The 17,157-nt window shown below is 34.8% G+C and overlaps 2 protein-coding genes across 2 annotated transcripts; one reads left to right on the top strand and one right to left on the bottom strand.

Annotated features, from left to right (window-relative positions):
* The first annotated feature begins 36 nt into the window (after nt 1-36).
* eif1ad (eukaryotic translation initiation factor 1A domain containing) lies at nt 37-5,775 on the top strand. Its single transcript, NM_200468.1, is given in 5 exon segments — nt 37-79; nt 3,231-3,348; nt 3,429-3,537; nt 4,278-4,386; nt 5,336-5,775. Coding segments are annotated over 4 exon segments (519 nt in total). The 5' UTR covers nt 37-79; nt 3,231-3,261; the 3' UTR covers nt 5,550-5,775.
* Nucleotides 5,776-5,781: 6 nt separating this feature from the next.
* si:dkey-160o24.3 lies at nt 5,782-14,046 on the bottom strand. Its single transcript, XM_682219.8, has 2 exons — nt 13,862-14,046; nt 5,782-9,125 (listed from the first exon to the last, which is right to left on the bottom strand). Exon 2 carries the CDS (start codon nt 9,118-9,120, stop codon nt 7,741-7,743), a length of 1,380 nt encoding a protein of 459 aa, XP_687311.2. The 5' UTR covers nt 9,121-9,125; nt 13,862-14,046; the 3' UTR covers nt 5,782-7,740.
* Between the last annotated feature and the right edge of the window lie 3,111 nt (nt 14,047-17,157).

Below are 17,157 nucleotides of genomic sequence, written 5' to 3'. Positions count from 1 at the left end.
AGTAGGCGCTCGCAATAAATCTCGATGCCATTAGTAAATAAACACAGAGTACATCCAGAGTTAACTATACATTTTCTAGGTAAGTGACTATTGAAAATCGTATATTTTACAGTAAAAATAAATCGATAGAAATCGAAGGCTTTTATTTTATTTATCCACAGACCCACACAACACGAAGGCCACATGTTCCTACAGCATGCGTTAATGTTATGAACAATGTTATTACATAATAGTGTCAAGACAAGTTACTTGATTTTCGAATATATAATCCTGTCGCATTCGTTGTTATAATGTATATATTTGGTCTTAAATGTTTACTTGATATTAGCGTTTCAACTTAGTGACTGACAAGAAGTGGTTTGTTTGTTGTTGATACACATTTCACTGCCCTGAGGTGATAATTTGCTGTCATATAGTAAAAATGTGTGTATTCCTGGCAGTCTACATTCTATTTTTCACACTAAATCTAAGGTAAATATGGGTTGTCACAGACAATAATTATCATTGTAAACGTAGTAAATTGTGATAAACAGGGTTTCTGCGGGGTCTTAAAAATCTTAAAATATCTTAAATCTCGAAATCAAACTTTTAACTTTAGGCCATAAAAAGTTTACATTTACTAAAATACTGTTTTGTAGGTCTTAAATAGTTTTTAAACAGGTCTTAATTTTCCTTTATTCACGTGTTGCTACTCAATCTGGCCAAAATCCATACACTCACCAACAATTCATCTCAATAAAACCATTTTTTTTAATTAAAAAGGTCATTTTACCTCTATTTATGATAATGGTTTAATTATTTTCCTTACAGTGACATTTGGTTAAAAGTTGGAGAGAAAAAAAGTGTATGAATACATCAAATAGAGCTTGCTTGTTTTTACACAATATTTATAATATTTAGCTAAGAAATCAAAACTATTTAATTTTTTTATTATTAATTTATTATTAAATGTATTGAATTATAATAATTCTTTTAATAGGTCAAATAAAAGTCTTTTCCATCTGTGCCATTTGAAAAATTCCTTAGCCCTTAGCACTTTATGAATCTAAAATCTCATTCATAATGGTCTTAAAAAGTCTTAAATTTAACTCTGTGAAACCTACAGAAACCCTGGATAAACCAGTTTTTGTTGTTACATTTTAAACCAAATCTCAAAAACTGTCCTATGGTGTGACCGTTACAAGCATAGTTCAATGAATTAACTTATAAACTCTTAGAAATGAATAAAAGAATTGTAAAATCATAAATACCTCAATTTTACAAGTGGCCATTTTATTCATTAATTTTCCTTTGGCTTAGTCCCTTTATTCATTATGGGTCGCCACAGCGGAATGAACTGCCAACTTATCCAGCATGTTTTACACAGAGGATACCCTTTCAGCTGCAACCCAGTATTGGGAAACAGCCATACTCTCTCTCTCTCTCTCTCTCTCTCTCTCACACACACACACACACACACACACACACACACACTCATACATTGCGGCCAATTTAGTTTATTCAATTCAATCTATACCGCATGTCTTTGGACTGTGGGGGAAACCGGAGCACCCGGAGGAAACCCATGCCAACATGGGGAGAACATACAAACTCCACACAGAAATGCCAATTGGTCTAGCCGGGACTCGAAGCAGCGACCTACTTCCTCGAGGGTGCTAGTGCTAACCACTGAGCCACCATGTTGCCTGTGGCCATTTTAGTAAATGGAAATATATATTATTTTAATCCATATATGTTTAAAAACAAAGAACTTGATGCATTTTGTCACTGCACATATAGTTTTGTGACACCATATGCTCATTTTAAATCAGGCAATTCCATAGAAACATTTGAATTAGTTGAAAGACCCCATAATGATGGGTTGTTGCTATAAGGGATACAGCTGTGGCTGGAAATTAATAAGAATTGTTTGTAATATTTATTAAATTACCCAATATATTGTATTTAGAGTATTTAAAGTCAATGTACTGTAAAGTATTAATTATTGTTGTACAGTGTCACCTATATGATGGCATATTGATTTGCATATCTGAAGCTGTATCCCGTCTAGACTTAACTTCATTCTACTGAAGCACATGACGAGCATCTGTTAAGTTTGTGTCTCAGGATGTTTTACATATTGAACGTTTTTGGAATGATTGTCACATTTTGGTTAGGCAGTGGCGCAGTAGGTAGTGCTGTCGCCTCACAGCAAGAAGGTCGCTGGTTCGAACCTCGGCTCAGTTGGCGTTTCTGTGTGGAGTTTGCATGTTCTCCCTGCCTTCGCGTGGGTTTCCTCCGGGTGCTCCGGTTTCCCCCACAGTCCAAAGACATGCGGAACAGGTAAATTGGGTAGACTAAATTGTCCGTAGTGTATGAGTGCGTGTGTGGATGTTTCCCAGAGATGGGTTACGGCTGGAAGGGCATCCGCTGCGTAAAAAACTTGCTGGATAAGTTGACGGTTCATTTCGCTGTGGCGACCCCGGATTAATAAAGGGATTAAGCCGACAAGAAAATGAATGAATGAATGAATGAATGAATTGTCACATTTTGTTGTACTTTGTGTGACACACATATTTATCAAAAATGTCCAAAAAGTCATGGAGAAAAAGAAATCATATAAAATAAATAGCACTTAAGATAAGTGTCAAACAATGAAGATAAATCACTCTCATGCAATTTGTAAATTATTAAGAGTTGTTTTTCCTAATTTTTGCTGTCTCACCATTGGAAATTTGAACAGTACAGTTCAGTGAAAAGTAAAAGATTGAAATAATTAAGTTATTTTGTAATATTTGATCTTATGTCATTGGAATACTTTACTCACTGGTCAAGGGGAAAAACTTTTTATCAGTTCTGGACTCCGTTCCTTGAATATGATTTTTGCAAAACCTTAGATCACCATAAACTTTGGTTAATTTATGTACTTTTCTATTTTTATTATTACTCTGTATTTTCATGTCTTCTTTTTGATTTTGATTTTCATTATGTGCTGTGATGTTAAGAAATTTGTTGGTTGTAAGCTGTGGTCATTGTTCTGTTCTTTTTTTGTTTTGTTAAAATAAAGGCAAAAAAAATAAAAAATTAACAAGTCATATTGTTTTTACTGTTAGTTATTAAATTAATTTTAAAACCCCCCCAAAAAATTAAGTTATTTTCTCATATATCCTCAAACGTCAGACTTCAAACTACAAGTTTTGTCTTCAAAATTTGTTTTCCAGAAAGCACTTTCAACTCGTGTTTTTTTTCAGGTGACAGATTTTTCAGAGGTATATATCCACCATGTCAAAGGCAACCAAACGCAAGCACGTAGTCAAAGAAGTACTGGAGGATTATGTCACACCCACTGAAGACCAGCAGATCATGAGGGTACTTGAGTAGTTTTTGGGTGCTGCAGAACTCTTATTATACTATGTATGTAATAATTGTACACCTCTTTCACATCACAGGTCTTGGGAAGTAATGGCAATAACCTCCATGAAGCTGTGACTGGCAGTGGCGAGCGTTTTCTCCTCAGTATGCCTACTAAGTTCCGCAAGAACATCTGGATCAAACGAGGTGAGTTTGTTTTACTTTGCACCAATAGGCTGAATAGCTGAGCTGAATAAAAGATCAGTTTCTTTGGATTTACAGGTTTTAGTTGAGTATTTTTAGTTTATTTATTCAGTTTACTTATCAGTTTATTTATTATATATTAAAAAATTGCCCTGGTTTCCCCCCACAGTCCAAAGACATGCGCTATTAGTGAACTGAATAAGCTAAATTGGCTGTAGTGTATGAGTGTGTGTGTGTGTGTGTGAAAGAGTGTGTATGGATGTTTCCAAGTGTTGGGTGGCCGCTGGATTAATTTTGTTGTGTCTACCCCATAATAATAAAGGGATTAAGCCAAAATGAATGAATGCATAAATGTTATCAAAATATGACATTTCTTTCAAACACAAAATAAAAATGTTTTAATTTAGCACAGTTAAAAAAAAACAATTTAAAAAATGAATACATGTTCATATTCATTTTTCAATAAAAATATCTATGTTTTAAGCAATCAATAGATCAAAATCTGGTAGAGTAACACTGATTTTTCAATTATAACACATTGAAACATTTGTTATTCTGACTAATTTACATTTTCTGAAAAACATGTGCTCTAGAATGACAAATTCAGTTTCAAATTTTGAAGATAAGCTGTCAACCATATATTAATAAGATATTTGAAGATTTTACTCAAACCCACACACAAAAATCCTTTAAATCTGTTTTTAAATTGAATTGTTTACATTTGACGTTTCTCTTTTTGTTAGGAGACTTTGTCATTGTTGATCCCATTAAAGAAGGAGGAAAGGTAAAAGGAGAAATTAGCTTCATACTTTACAGGGACCATATTCAGCACCTGAGGAAACTTGGTGTCTGGTAAGACCATTTGCATTATTTTAATACTGAGTTGTTGTGAATTTAAAATAATTTCATAGTATAATTTTTATATTACATAATAATAAATAATCATTAAAAACGATGTAGGTCAGTATTAAGAAAAAGGAGAAAGTTAGTGGTAAAAAAAAAATGTTTAGTGGTGAAAATAAGTGTTGAACACCCACCATTTTTCTCTGAAAACATATTTCTAAAGGTGCTGTTGGTTTTGAATTTTTCACTGGATGTTGGTAAATACCAAAGAAATCCATAAATGCAAACAAAACAAATCAAATAAATTTACTAATTCAGTTGTGTGTAATAAAATGAAATTACACAGGAAAACTGAACACACGAAGAAAGGGAGGTGTAGAAAGGCAGTGAAAGCCCAGACAGCCGCTGAAATCTCTCAATTGTTCTTCAGCAACCCTCTGTCCTTCCTCTTTGTTAATTAAAATTATCTGCTTCAGTCCAAAATATACATTTCAATTCATGTTAATTCATTCTCCGTATTTTTTAAGCTGCTATTACCAAAAAAAAACTTTTAATATAAAGTATTAAACACGTTTCAGTAGTTCAGCACTTTACCATAAAGTATATGGCATGTCATTGCATTATCACACGTAACTCATTTTTCAGATTTTTAAAAAATGTTTGTATTGTTTAGATTTTCCATCCAAAATCTGGTTCAATTCCATGTCAACAGCTCCTTTAGAAATTTTATTCCCAGGAAAAAAACACAAGGTGTTAAATGTATACATTTTTACCTTGTTTATATTTAGTTCAATATTTATAATCTATAAAATAAAATGAGCATATCGGTTATATTTGATGCATCTTTGAGTCATAAATAGACACAACAGTTATTTTGATTATCATGTGCTCAAGAGATCCGTCTGAGAGAGCAAAGCTGAAGTGCATTTAGTAAACTTCATTTTCACAACGAACACAGGCCAGAAGGATTCCAGGAGGATCGCACATCCGGTGAGAGAAACGAGGGAACACCGAAAGAAAGAAGTGAAGAAAAAGAAGAGGAGGAGGGTGACAGCGAATCTGAGGACGATGACAGCGATCTGTTTGTGAACACCAATCGTGCCACTGTTCTTTACAGTGAGAGTGAGGAAGAAACCGATGAAGATGAGGAAGAAGATAAAGGAAGAGCATAAATCTACAAATGATACCACAACATGACCAAGAACAGCTTTCTGTGGTGAGAAACCTAGGTTAGAAACTTGGAAAAACCCATTTATGCCTGATTTCAAAATGTCAAGAGTTCTCTTGCATGGCTTTGAGAAGGTGTTCAAAACGTTTTGTTTGAGTTAAAGGAAACTTGATTATGTATATGTATCATAATTATTGTAAATAAGGAGTTGTAATAAATTCTCTTTCGTATGCTTGTTGTTGTTCCTTTCATTTTATTCAAGTAAAATATTTAGCTTGTTTCGGTGCATTAAATTGACAGTAACACTTTAGCGATTAGCATCAAATAAATATTAACCTTTTGTAAATGCATGTTATAGATATCTGTTACCCAAATTTGGTCTTGGAGGGGCCGGTGTCCTGCATATTTTAGCTTCAACCCCAATCAGACACACAAAGGTAATCACGCTCTTGCTACCTAAATTAGCTGTTTTTTTGTATTTTGTGATTCGTGTTTGTATTTTTTTTCCCCATTCATTTATGCTTTTGGGATGCATTATGGGACTTTGAGCTTTCTTCAACAACTTTTAGCCTTGAAAAGTAAAAAAAAAAAAGGTTTTATTAACATTTGTAGTAGTTTATAGTGATACATTGTCTGTGTTGGTGTTGTATTTTACAATCAGTGTTGTGCAGTAGCATCGCTACAAGTAGTGACGCTTCTAGCTTAACTACATTTCTCAGTAGCGTGGCGGTAGTGTCGCTACTTTCTAAATCAATTAGTTTTTTAATGTAGCGAAGCTATTTTTTTTAAGTCAAGTAGCACAGTATTGTCCACACAAGCTACATTTACAGATCGCGGCTTATAAGTGACAGCACCAACATTCACAGAGCTGTGAGGCTGGTGTCTAGCTGATTAAAGGAAATCCATATGATGGCGAGAGAGACGACTTTTTTCTTCCTGTTTTCTCGGTGGTCGACAACAAACTTTTTGGTGCGTTACTGCCACCTCTCGCTCTGGTCATTGTTTTCGCCAACCAATTAGGCTAACACGAGAAATTTGCTTGAGTGAAAGATGACTGAGGGAGAGGAGGTATATTGTTTACTGTAGTAAAGCCTCAAGTTTACTATGGTAATTACTATTAGTTCATGTTAGTTACTAATGATACTACATTATAGAGTGTAATTCATTAATGAAGAGTTGTAAATATATACAATATTATTCCTAAATAATTCACATTACTATACTATAGTATTTCAAATGTGTAACACTAGGTTTTATTGGATTTTTGTTGTTGCTCTTATATACTAGTTTGTTTCTGTTCGGTACAGCATATTATTTACAGCAAATAATAACTGAATTATTACGTCGTTATGTTTTATAAACAGTTTTTTTGATTGCTAAGATATGATTGACTTGGATTTAAGTTGCTTAGATTTAAAAAGCAAAAATAGCTTGGATGTAGCTAAGCTTCTTTGATTAGTAGCTTTTAGCTTAGCTTGCTACATTTCCCAGAGGGTAGCTTTTAGTGTAGTTAATCTGTATTTTAGGTAGAGTATCTAATAGCTTAGCTGACTACATTTTTCAAGTAGCTTGCGCAACACTGATTACAGTATAAAACATTGTAATAACTCACAGTACATTTTCTGTTATTTCACAGACTTATTCCTCTATATATCATTTCAAACTATTAAAATGTCAATAAACGTCACTATTTTTTAAGTCAACAAAGTCCAGATCAAGGTCCTATAATGCAATTAACAACCTTAAATAAGTAAAACAACTACATTAATGAATCACAAAATACAGAAATTAACAGGTATTTTTACAATGTATGCTTGGTAGAAATATCCTGGCAGGTGTGTTGTGGGAAGTTGTAGCTAAACTCTGCAGGACCACGGCCCTGCAGGACCAAGCTTGGGCACACCTGTTATAGATGAACGATTGTTGTGAACAATTCATCCATGTTTAATTTTTATTCTTTACATCAGTTTTTAATCAAAATGTCAAAAACCCTGAGTTTCTCTTCATGTCACAACATGAAAGAAAAGATCTGCAGCTACATGTTTTAACGGAACTTTAAAAAATAGTTCAAGACTCAAAATATCAAAAGTATATACAAAATACCATGCATTGCATAACACTAGTTTTCAAGTATTCAATAAACATCAGAACTTCCTTCAAGTAAGAAAGTCAAAGTCTTCTGAACTCAGAAGAACTCAGTCAGGTCTAGGTTTAACCCTAAGCGTTGCGTTTCTGCATTCAGGACTTGGAATCAAGGTTTCAAACCAAAGTTTGAACATCTCAGCTGGGCTACGCTTGTGCACCAGAAGAATGGTATGATTAGCACAGGGTTCTTTGGGCTCATCCTTTGGAAAGTCAAAGGTAAGGAATGCAGGATGGTGGACGGGGTAAACCCCCAGTCTTCGAAGACACATGCCCAAGTAGACGTCATCAATGGGGAACAGATGAACCCTTTGTGAAACCTCCAAAAGCCTATGGGCCAGAGAGCCAGAGTAAACCACCCCTCCTCCACCAGGGTATGACGGGTACAGCCCTTTAAAAAAGCTCTCCGGGATGAAATACTTGGTGTTATTAGTGCGTATAGGTGCTGCGTTGTGTATCACATCCCCAATGACAAAGCTCTCCATGTTTTTGGATTCATCTGATAAGCTTTCATTGGCCTCCACAGCCTGTAGATAGTCCAGAACAGCAGGTGTCCTCACAAACACATCATCATCTCCTTTAAAGATGAATCTGGCATGTGGGCACCGCCTTGAGAACCACTCCCAGAACAGCACATCTTTCAGGGTGAGGTTAAAAAAGGCGTCCGTGAACTCCCATTGGAGGATGTCACCATACTTTTTACTCTCTAATTGCAGTTTTTCTTCATGCTGCCTGCTTTTGGACTTCCCAAGAAGGAAGACCCTGCGAACAATTTTTAGCTGCCCATCCCGGGTCTTTATCCTTCCAGAACGTCCCCAGGTTTCTCTTATCGCTTCCCTGTTTTCGAAATTCGCAGTCTGAGTCTTTATTGCTAGAAGCAACATCGGTGCCCATTTCTTTGCAAGTGGTCCATGATTGCAAACATCTGAAGGGTCTATGATTATGGCATAGTCTCTACAATGCATTGTCCTCACGAAGTTCTTCATCTGGGTAGGTAGAGTGAGGAAATCAGGCATCGTAATGTCAATGTTAGAATTTGGAGAACATCCATTCTCACTTTTGGATCTTTCCAAATTACTGGATGTTTCTATAGTTAGATTTGGACTTAGGATGGGGTTGCGCTGGCGATCCATCATGTACTGGATGATGTTCCATAGTGCCCCGCTTTCTAGCTCGCTTCTCCAGAAGGATTTTTCCGGATGTGGGGCCAGATCTCTGGAGCGTTTAAGACCACGGGCTATAAAGCGGTCTGGCAGTAAAGGAAGAGAAACAGTAGAGACATAGGTTCCAGGGCCGGCATACCCACCGGTGTCACCGTGTTTCATGACATAGGACATGGCAATCATGACGTAGATGCAGACTGGAAGCAGCAGTATGCATGGTGAACAGAACAAGATGATCCGCCGGCGGTATCGACACAGACATGAAGCCATATAGCCTACGAGAAAAGAAAGATTTGAAGTTATATCAACACAGGTGGCGCTAGTATTTCAGAAGATTTGTCATACACCAACCAAAAATCCCTATAGACCCATGTCAAGTTTGATGCACCGACGTTGATTCTATCAACGCAGGTGGTGCTAGTATTTCAGAAGATTTGTCAGACACCAACAAAAAAATCCTCATAGACCTAAGTCAAGTTTAATGCCATATTAATGGATAAAAATGATGCTGTGAAGTTGCGCAGGGTGGTTTAATCGAGGTGATTTTCATGCGCATTTTGTCAGTAAAACCAGTTCTGGTAAACCTCTAGCACATCCGTTTAGATCAGAGCTGCCCAAACTTGGTCCTGGAGAGCCGGTGACCTGCAGAGATAAGCTACCACTTCCTTCTACACACCTGCCAGAAAGTGGAGCTGTGTCCCAAATCGCATACTTATGCACTATTCTACGCCATTTTGTAGTATAAATAGTGTAAGTAGTGCGTTCACACTAAAAACTCTAAAAATAATAAGTGCACTTTAATGACCCGGAAGATGCACTCATTCAGCCGCTAAAATGAAGTGTGTAATGATGGACACTTCACGCACTCAACGACCGCAGGTTTGTCTACTTGTGAAAGGGGTGGAGCTATCGGGCGGACATGTTGAATAACTTTATTTATTTTGGATGGTTAAATCTGTTTATTTAGCAACTGTTACATCAAAAAATGCTTGGTTTCACACAAGTCCTTCATGTTGTCTCAGCAAAAATTGATTAACGTATCATTGCTATTAAATTACTTTTAAACTATTGCTTTTACAAACTTAAGTGGACTGAGCATAAAACAATTAAGTTGACTATTTCCTACTAAATTTACTACTGAATCCTTCAATAAAAAAAATCCAAGAAATGTGTTGATTCAGCTTAATTTAAATAAGTAGTTTAAACAACCAGCAAAATATGCAACACAATCTCACGGTAATTCGTAACTTTTTCATTTAGTGGCTAATTCGTACAAATTCGTACGATCTAATTCGTACATTTTAGTACAATTTGCGTATCCCCCAATGACAGTTGGGTTTAGGGGTGGGGTTAGGTGCCACGCCTCCTTTTTAAAATCGTACATTTTCTTACGACTGAACTCTAAACTGCCAAAACGTTAAATCATTACGTTTTCTCGTGAGATCAGGCTGAAATATGGGGGTGAGATTGCTGTGTTTCTTCATGTGTATTCACGAGAGGCAGCCATGCGTCTCATTAGAACTCAAAATGCGGGATACACAGATAATAAATGTATTCAGCGCCACCCCAAAGAAGTATAAGTCCCGTTTAAATATTTATTTTGTTAGTTTAACATGTATATGGTGAAATTTGCATAGAATGTTTGTAACGAGTCAATGAACAAATACATGTAAACTGTTCAAAATTAGTTTTAATGCACATTTATTAGGCATGTGATCAGCCGAGGACAAAAAAGACTAGAACCCTCCCCCCTTCAAAAAAAATTACAATAAAATAATAATAACAAAAAAATCTCTCTCTATATATATATAATAGAAATAATAACACAAAAAATATTTTATTAATACTTTTAATAATATTAATTCTTTATATAAATGTTTGATATTGTCCATACAATTTGTTGAATTTTTTTTTTGTTTGTTTAATCATTTTTAATGTTAAGCAGTTTAATAGTCGGTTAAGTAATGTTTATTAGGTTTATAGCAATTATAGTCTACTTTGTACCTTAATGTCGGTACAGATCCACACACCGCCGCTATGGTGCCACTAACTTTGTTAGTTCTCTTGTGTCCATAAAATATCATTTTTCCTGTATTTTGGTAGACTCTTTATTCCACATAATAAATAAACTAGCAATCTTGCATATTATCAGCGGCTTCGTCATAAGTGCACATTATAGGACTATACAATATCATTATGTTATATACACAGTAGCCTAGGAAGGTCTACAATTACGCTAATTGGGGTAAGTAGGGGTCACCCCATTGAACTTGGAAAATATGGAAATCTATATTTCACAGAATCACATCCCTGATTTATGCATCGTGTCATATCACTCTGCTCTTATTTACATTTTCCTGGAGTAAAAGAACGCCAATAAATGTTATAAAAATGTATGCAACAATAACCTCTTTGTTTATGGAGAGGTTACCATTGACTTCCATAGGAAAAACAATACCTTGTAAGTCAAGGGTTACAGGTTTCCAACATTTTCAGAATATCTTCTTTTGTGTTAAACCAAAGTAAGAAACTCAAACATGTGAAGCGAGAGTAAATGATGACAGATTTCAGTTTTGGGTGAAACTTTAAATTCTTCTGCTTTCAAATTTACAAATGTGATCCATCATTTTGTCCTTAAAGATGTTTTTTTCTAGCATGAAAATCTCAAGATTTGATCTATTTAATACATAATAATTGTCTTATATTGAATACAAAACTATTCATTGGTTACCAAGATTGGCTTAAATTTACTTTATCCTTTCCCTGTTTTGTTTTTTTGCTGATTTTAATTCTTATTCCTTCTTTTAAACTTTCAAATATTAAGAATTGAATGCATCATGACAATCTTTTTATGGATGTTACAGTCTATTTAATTTGATATTACATTTGTAGACATTTACTTTATGCATTATTACAGTATTACATGTTACATTAACTCATTTCTCTGTTAATGTATGTAATGTTTGGCAATAAAAAAGTATAAAATATAAATAATTGAATATATATTATATATTTTTATAAAAATAGAAACTGTAAAGTCTTTACATTAGTTAAAACTCTAAAACAAGACATGTTTAAAGACCATAGATACACCGCATTCAATTGTTTTAGAGATATTTTTTTCATTTTTTTTTCTCAGATAAACAACTGATATATTGTCAAACAACAGTATTGCACATGCTGTACATCTATTTACAGCCTCATTTTCATACATGTAAATATTAATATTGCACACTACTCTGACCGAGGTCCACCAAAATCGCAAAGTTAGCCTATGTTGTCAGTACTGTAATCACATGATTAACTGATATGGCACTTGAGACAGTAACACATTTTCAGTGTCTTTTAATGATTATATTTACAAGTCTTACAAGTTTTTACACCCAGATATAAAGGTAAGAGATGTCACTGGGGTGATATCTTTTCAGATGGTACATATTTGTATCAAAAGGGTCGGATACTGGTACCTCAAAGATACATATAAGTATCTAAAAAGCCACTCACCGGCCACTTTATTAGGTACCTGCTCTACTGCTTGGTAATGCAAATTTCTAATTAGCCAATCGCATGGCAGCAACTCAATGCATTTAGGCATGTAGACATGGTCAAGATGATCTGCTGCTGATCGGAAAAAAACTTCTGTGACATTCAGATGGTAGAGTCAGAATTTGGCGTCAACAACATGAAAGCAAGTATGCATACTGCTTTGTATCAACTGTTCAGGCTGGAAGTGGTGGTGTAATGGTGTGGGGGATAATTTTTGGCACACTTTGGGCCCATTAGTACCAATTGAGCAGCATGTCAACGCCACAGCCTACCTGAGTATTGTTTCTGACCATGTCCATCCCTTTATGACCACAGTTTACCCATCTTCTGATGGCTACTTTCAGCAGGATAATGCAGCATGTCATAAAGCATGAATCATCTCAGACTGGTTTCCTGTACATGACAATGAGTTCACTGTTCTCAAATGGCCTCTACAGTCATTAGATCTTTATCCAATGGAGACCTTTGTGATGTGGTGGAACAGGAGATTCACATCATAGATGTGCAGCCGAAAAATAATGTCAATATGGACTAAAATCTCTGAGGAATTTTCCAGTTGACCAGTTACCTTGTTGAATCTTTGCAACAAAGGATGAGACAGTTCTGAAGGCAAAAGTGGATCCAAACCAGTAAAAGTAAGATGTATCTAATAAAGTGGCATTATATATATATATATATATATATATATATATATATATATATATATATATATATATATATATATATGGTATAAAATATACAATTTTAAGCTAAATTTAGAGCTGTGATAAAGTTAAAGACAAAATTAATAGTCCTTCTGTGAAAGGTCTGTGAAATGTGAAATTTTCAAATATTTCCAGTGTGCTTTTCAGCAGAGCAAGGGCATTTATTTACAACATTTCCTAACATTTAATTCTTTATTCTTTTTTCTTGGTGAAAGTCTTATTTCATTTACTGTGGATTTAATAAAATGATTTTGAAAATGTATTATTATAATAACCCCCTCCCCCTACTGAAATTATTTTTTCTATTAACTAACTACAGAACAAACCACTGTTGTCCAGATTTGCCTAATTAACAAAACTTGCCTAGTTAACCTACTTTTACTCAGATAAGCATTTAAATTGCAATATAAGCTGATAATTATTATGTACTGTCATTATAATAAATTAGTTATTATTATACTGATACATGTGTATTATGTTGAAAAACAACACTTGGAAAATATCTGAAAAATCTTGCCTCTAACTGTATGCTACACTACAATGTTAGCATATAAAACAACATTTTACGTTTTAAAGTAAATGTATATTTCTTTATATGTAAACCTTTTCTATTATGAAAATTAGATGTAGCAAAAACACATTTAATTTAAATCTAGACGAGATGCAGTATATCTCAAATTCTCTATTATAAAATACAAAAAAGTACAATACAACAAATAGATCAAATAGATAAAATCAAATACAAAAATCTTAAGACTTACCACGTTTTTTGTCGAGGTGTTTTAAGGTGAATTGCGCGTCACTCACACCATAATACGGGTAAGTGCAGTAAACAAACAGATAAATAAGAAATGGGATGTGCAAAAACTGTAACCAAACAAATCAACAAAATAAATCCAGTCTGTAAATTCGCGCTGGTCAGTGGCTCGTATCATAAAAAGCGCGTGAAGAGAATTCTGTGAAACTCAGGTGTTTGTGTGTGTGCGCGCGCAACCACGCCCACGATACTTACCTCAATAGCAGATGAATTACAGGGAGGAGATTTTCAATGTAGTCAAAATGTCTCAGGGCGGTTTTGTTTGTAAAAGTAATCTTGTATAGACGCAAACCAACAAATTGTGACTTAAATCCGTTGGAGATAACTCACATTTTAGGCTTATAGATTGTAGCCTATATTTGTAGTCATATTAGCGAGCGTTTTTATTCAGAGTACAGTAAGTAAATCTTAATTAAAAAAAAGCGTCTCCTGGAAGAATTTTTCAATGTTTATCACTTGAGTAAACTGAAAAATCTTACATGAACTTTTATTAGTAGCTTTTGTTGTCATCTGTATGTTATCTATCTATCTATCTATCTATCTATCTATCTATCTATCTATCTATCTATCTATCTATCTATCTATCTATCTATCTATCTATCTATCTATCTATCTGTCTGTCTGTCTGTCTGTCTGTCTGTCTGTCTGTCTGTCTGTCTGTCTGTCTGTCTGTCTGTCTATCTATCGTTATATCTATCTATCTATCTATCTATCTATCTATCTATCTATCTATCTATCTATCTATCTATCTATCTATCTGTCTGTCTGTCTGTCTGTCTGTCTGTCTGTCTGTCTGTCTATCTATCCATCCATCCATCCATCCATCCATCCATCCATCCATCCATCCATCCATCCATCCATCCATCCATCCATCCATCCATCCATCCATCCATCCATCCATCTAAACTCAAACAATTGCTTGCTGTTTGTTCAAACTTAATTAAAACGAGCTGAACACAATTCTTTAGTTTAACTCAATTGTTTTTGTGTTCAATTTACTTAAATGTGTAAATACTAATAAGTTAACTTAATTCTTCCATGTTGATCCTACACAATGGATTGTGTGGAACCCAGCATTCTTTACAGTGCATCTATCTGATCTTTTTTTGTTGTTGCTTTTGGACGTTTCGGAAAATGCTAATATAATATTGCTGAAACTATTTCAATTGAATATATTTGTCTTGTCTTATCTTATCTATCTGCATTTGTTACAATGTGCCCTGTTAGCCTATATTTATAGCAATATAATCAGCTCATATTTTCCGCATGTTAAACTTCTCAGTGAACATGAGTTGTGTCACATTTGACGGGTGTTTTTGTATTGTAAAGCTTCTCGTTTGACAAGTACGATGAGTTGCCTTCAAGTATTGCAGCTCCACCGGTTACTGGGAGTAAGATCAGATGATCTGTGCATTACAAAACATTATCAACTGTATGACTGATGTGGACAAGAATCTCGAATTCACAATCAAGCATGTTTTTCATTTGTCTGATGAAATTATGAGCTCAGCAGACCTTCTGTTTTAGGTCAATTATGGATAAGCAAGAGTCATCAAGAGTCTCTGCTCATGGTTGCTATTATTGATAAATGTGTTAGGCCTACATACCATGCATGTTTTGAAGATCACCACCAGAGGTAATCCTTGAAGTCTTGGTTAGACGAGTTCATCTGGTTCCTGTTGGGGTGAGTGACAAAGGCTTGAGTTTCTCACTTGCTTTGTTGCATATGCGTTTTGAAGGGATGGGTCACCCCAAAATGACAATTCTGTCATCATTTGTTCACTCTGTACTTAAAAACTCAATGAGTATCTTTCTTCTGGTAAAGATAAAGAGGATATTTGGAAAATGTTGACCTCAAATTCTTCCAAGAATGGAAGTCAATGGTTACAGGTTTTAAAATTTTATTATTTAAACAAAAATAAAACTGAAGTAATTTTATTTGGGCACAAATAAAATTCTCTGTTAAATGTCAATGTGAGATCTTTGGCCCCACATATTACCCAGTGTGCAAGAAATCTCAGGGAAAACTTCAAATTTGACCAACAGATACTGTGGTAAAATCCTGCTTTTACCACCTCTGGCTAAAGTCAAACCATTTTTATCCCAGAGAAATTTTCAAACGGTGATTCATGCCTTCATAACAACTCGTCTGGATTAATGTAAGTCTCTCTATTTTGATATTTCTCAGTCTTCTCTCTCATCTGCAGCTGGTAAAAAAAAATGCGGCTGCTTGATTACTCGCTGACACCCGCAAGTGTGAGTCGGTAACTCCAATTTTAGCTGCACTTAACTGTTACTAATTAAATAGAGAATTGATTTTGAAATTTGATTACTTGTTTACAAAGCCATCCATAATCTTGCTCCTCAGTACCTTACAGACTTGCTTTGTCCGTATACCCCCTCTCGATCATTGAGATCTTATGATCTCAATTTACCATCCGTGCTCAGAAAATGTCTTAAAAAACAAGGTAATCAAGCTTTTGCTGTTGCTGGTCCTAAAGTCTGAAACACTCTACCATTTCACATTAGACTTTCCCCCTCCATTTCTGTGTTTGAGTCTGTTTTCTATTTTCTCTCGCTTTTAATACTCCTTGATCACGATTTTATTGCTTTTATTTGTTAAATGCTTTTTTTATTTTCTGCTTTCGTCTCTCTTTCCTACAGTTGAAGTCAGAATTATTAAATCCCTGAATTATTAGCCCCCCTGTTTATTTTTTCCCCAATTTCTGTTTAACGGAGAGCAGATTTTTTTCAACACATTTCTAATACTTTTAATAGTTAATTTCTAATAACTTATTTCTAATAATTTATTTTGTCTTTACCATAATAACAGTAAATAATATTTTAATATATATTTTCAAGACACTTCAATACAGCTTAAAGTGACATTTAAAGGCTTAACTAGGTTAATTAGGTCAGCAGTTCCCAACAGGGGGGTCGCGGCCCACAAGGGGGCCTCAGCAAGCTCTGTGGGTGGTCGCGTCATATTTGAAAAACTTTTTCGCAGTGGACAATTAGGAGAACGATCATGTTGCCTTAGTTCATTTTATCCCCTGGCTGACCAAATATTGGACAAATTTGTATTTGTAGTCTCACTGATTCACCTTCAGCAGCTAATACTAATGACCCAAGCATAGTGGACCCAGGTGAGAAAGCTCCAAACATTTTGGGTCGCAGTGCTAGCAATACTGGAAACACGAAATTCAGGAAATACCAACATAGTTACCTGAACTATGGTTT

Source organism: Danio rerio, chromosome 14 (assembly GCF_049306965.1).
Source record: "Danio rerio strain Tuebingen ecotype United States chromosome 14, GRCz12tu, whole genome shotgun sequence".
NCBI classification, from domain to species: domain Eukaryota; kingdom Metazoa; phylum Chordata; class Actinopteri; order Cypriniformes; family Danionidae; genus Danio; species Danio rerio.
This window is presented reverse-complemented; position numbering and strand designations above follow the sequence as displayed.

What these genes read in the sequence shown, in the direction of transcription:
- si:dkey-160o24.3 (XM_682219.8), bottom strand. Translation starts at nt 9,120, where the DNA reads ATGGCTTCATGTCTGTGTCGATACCGCCGGCGGATCATCTTGTTCTGT.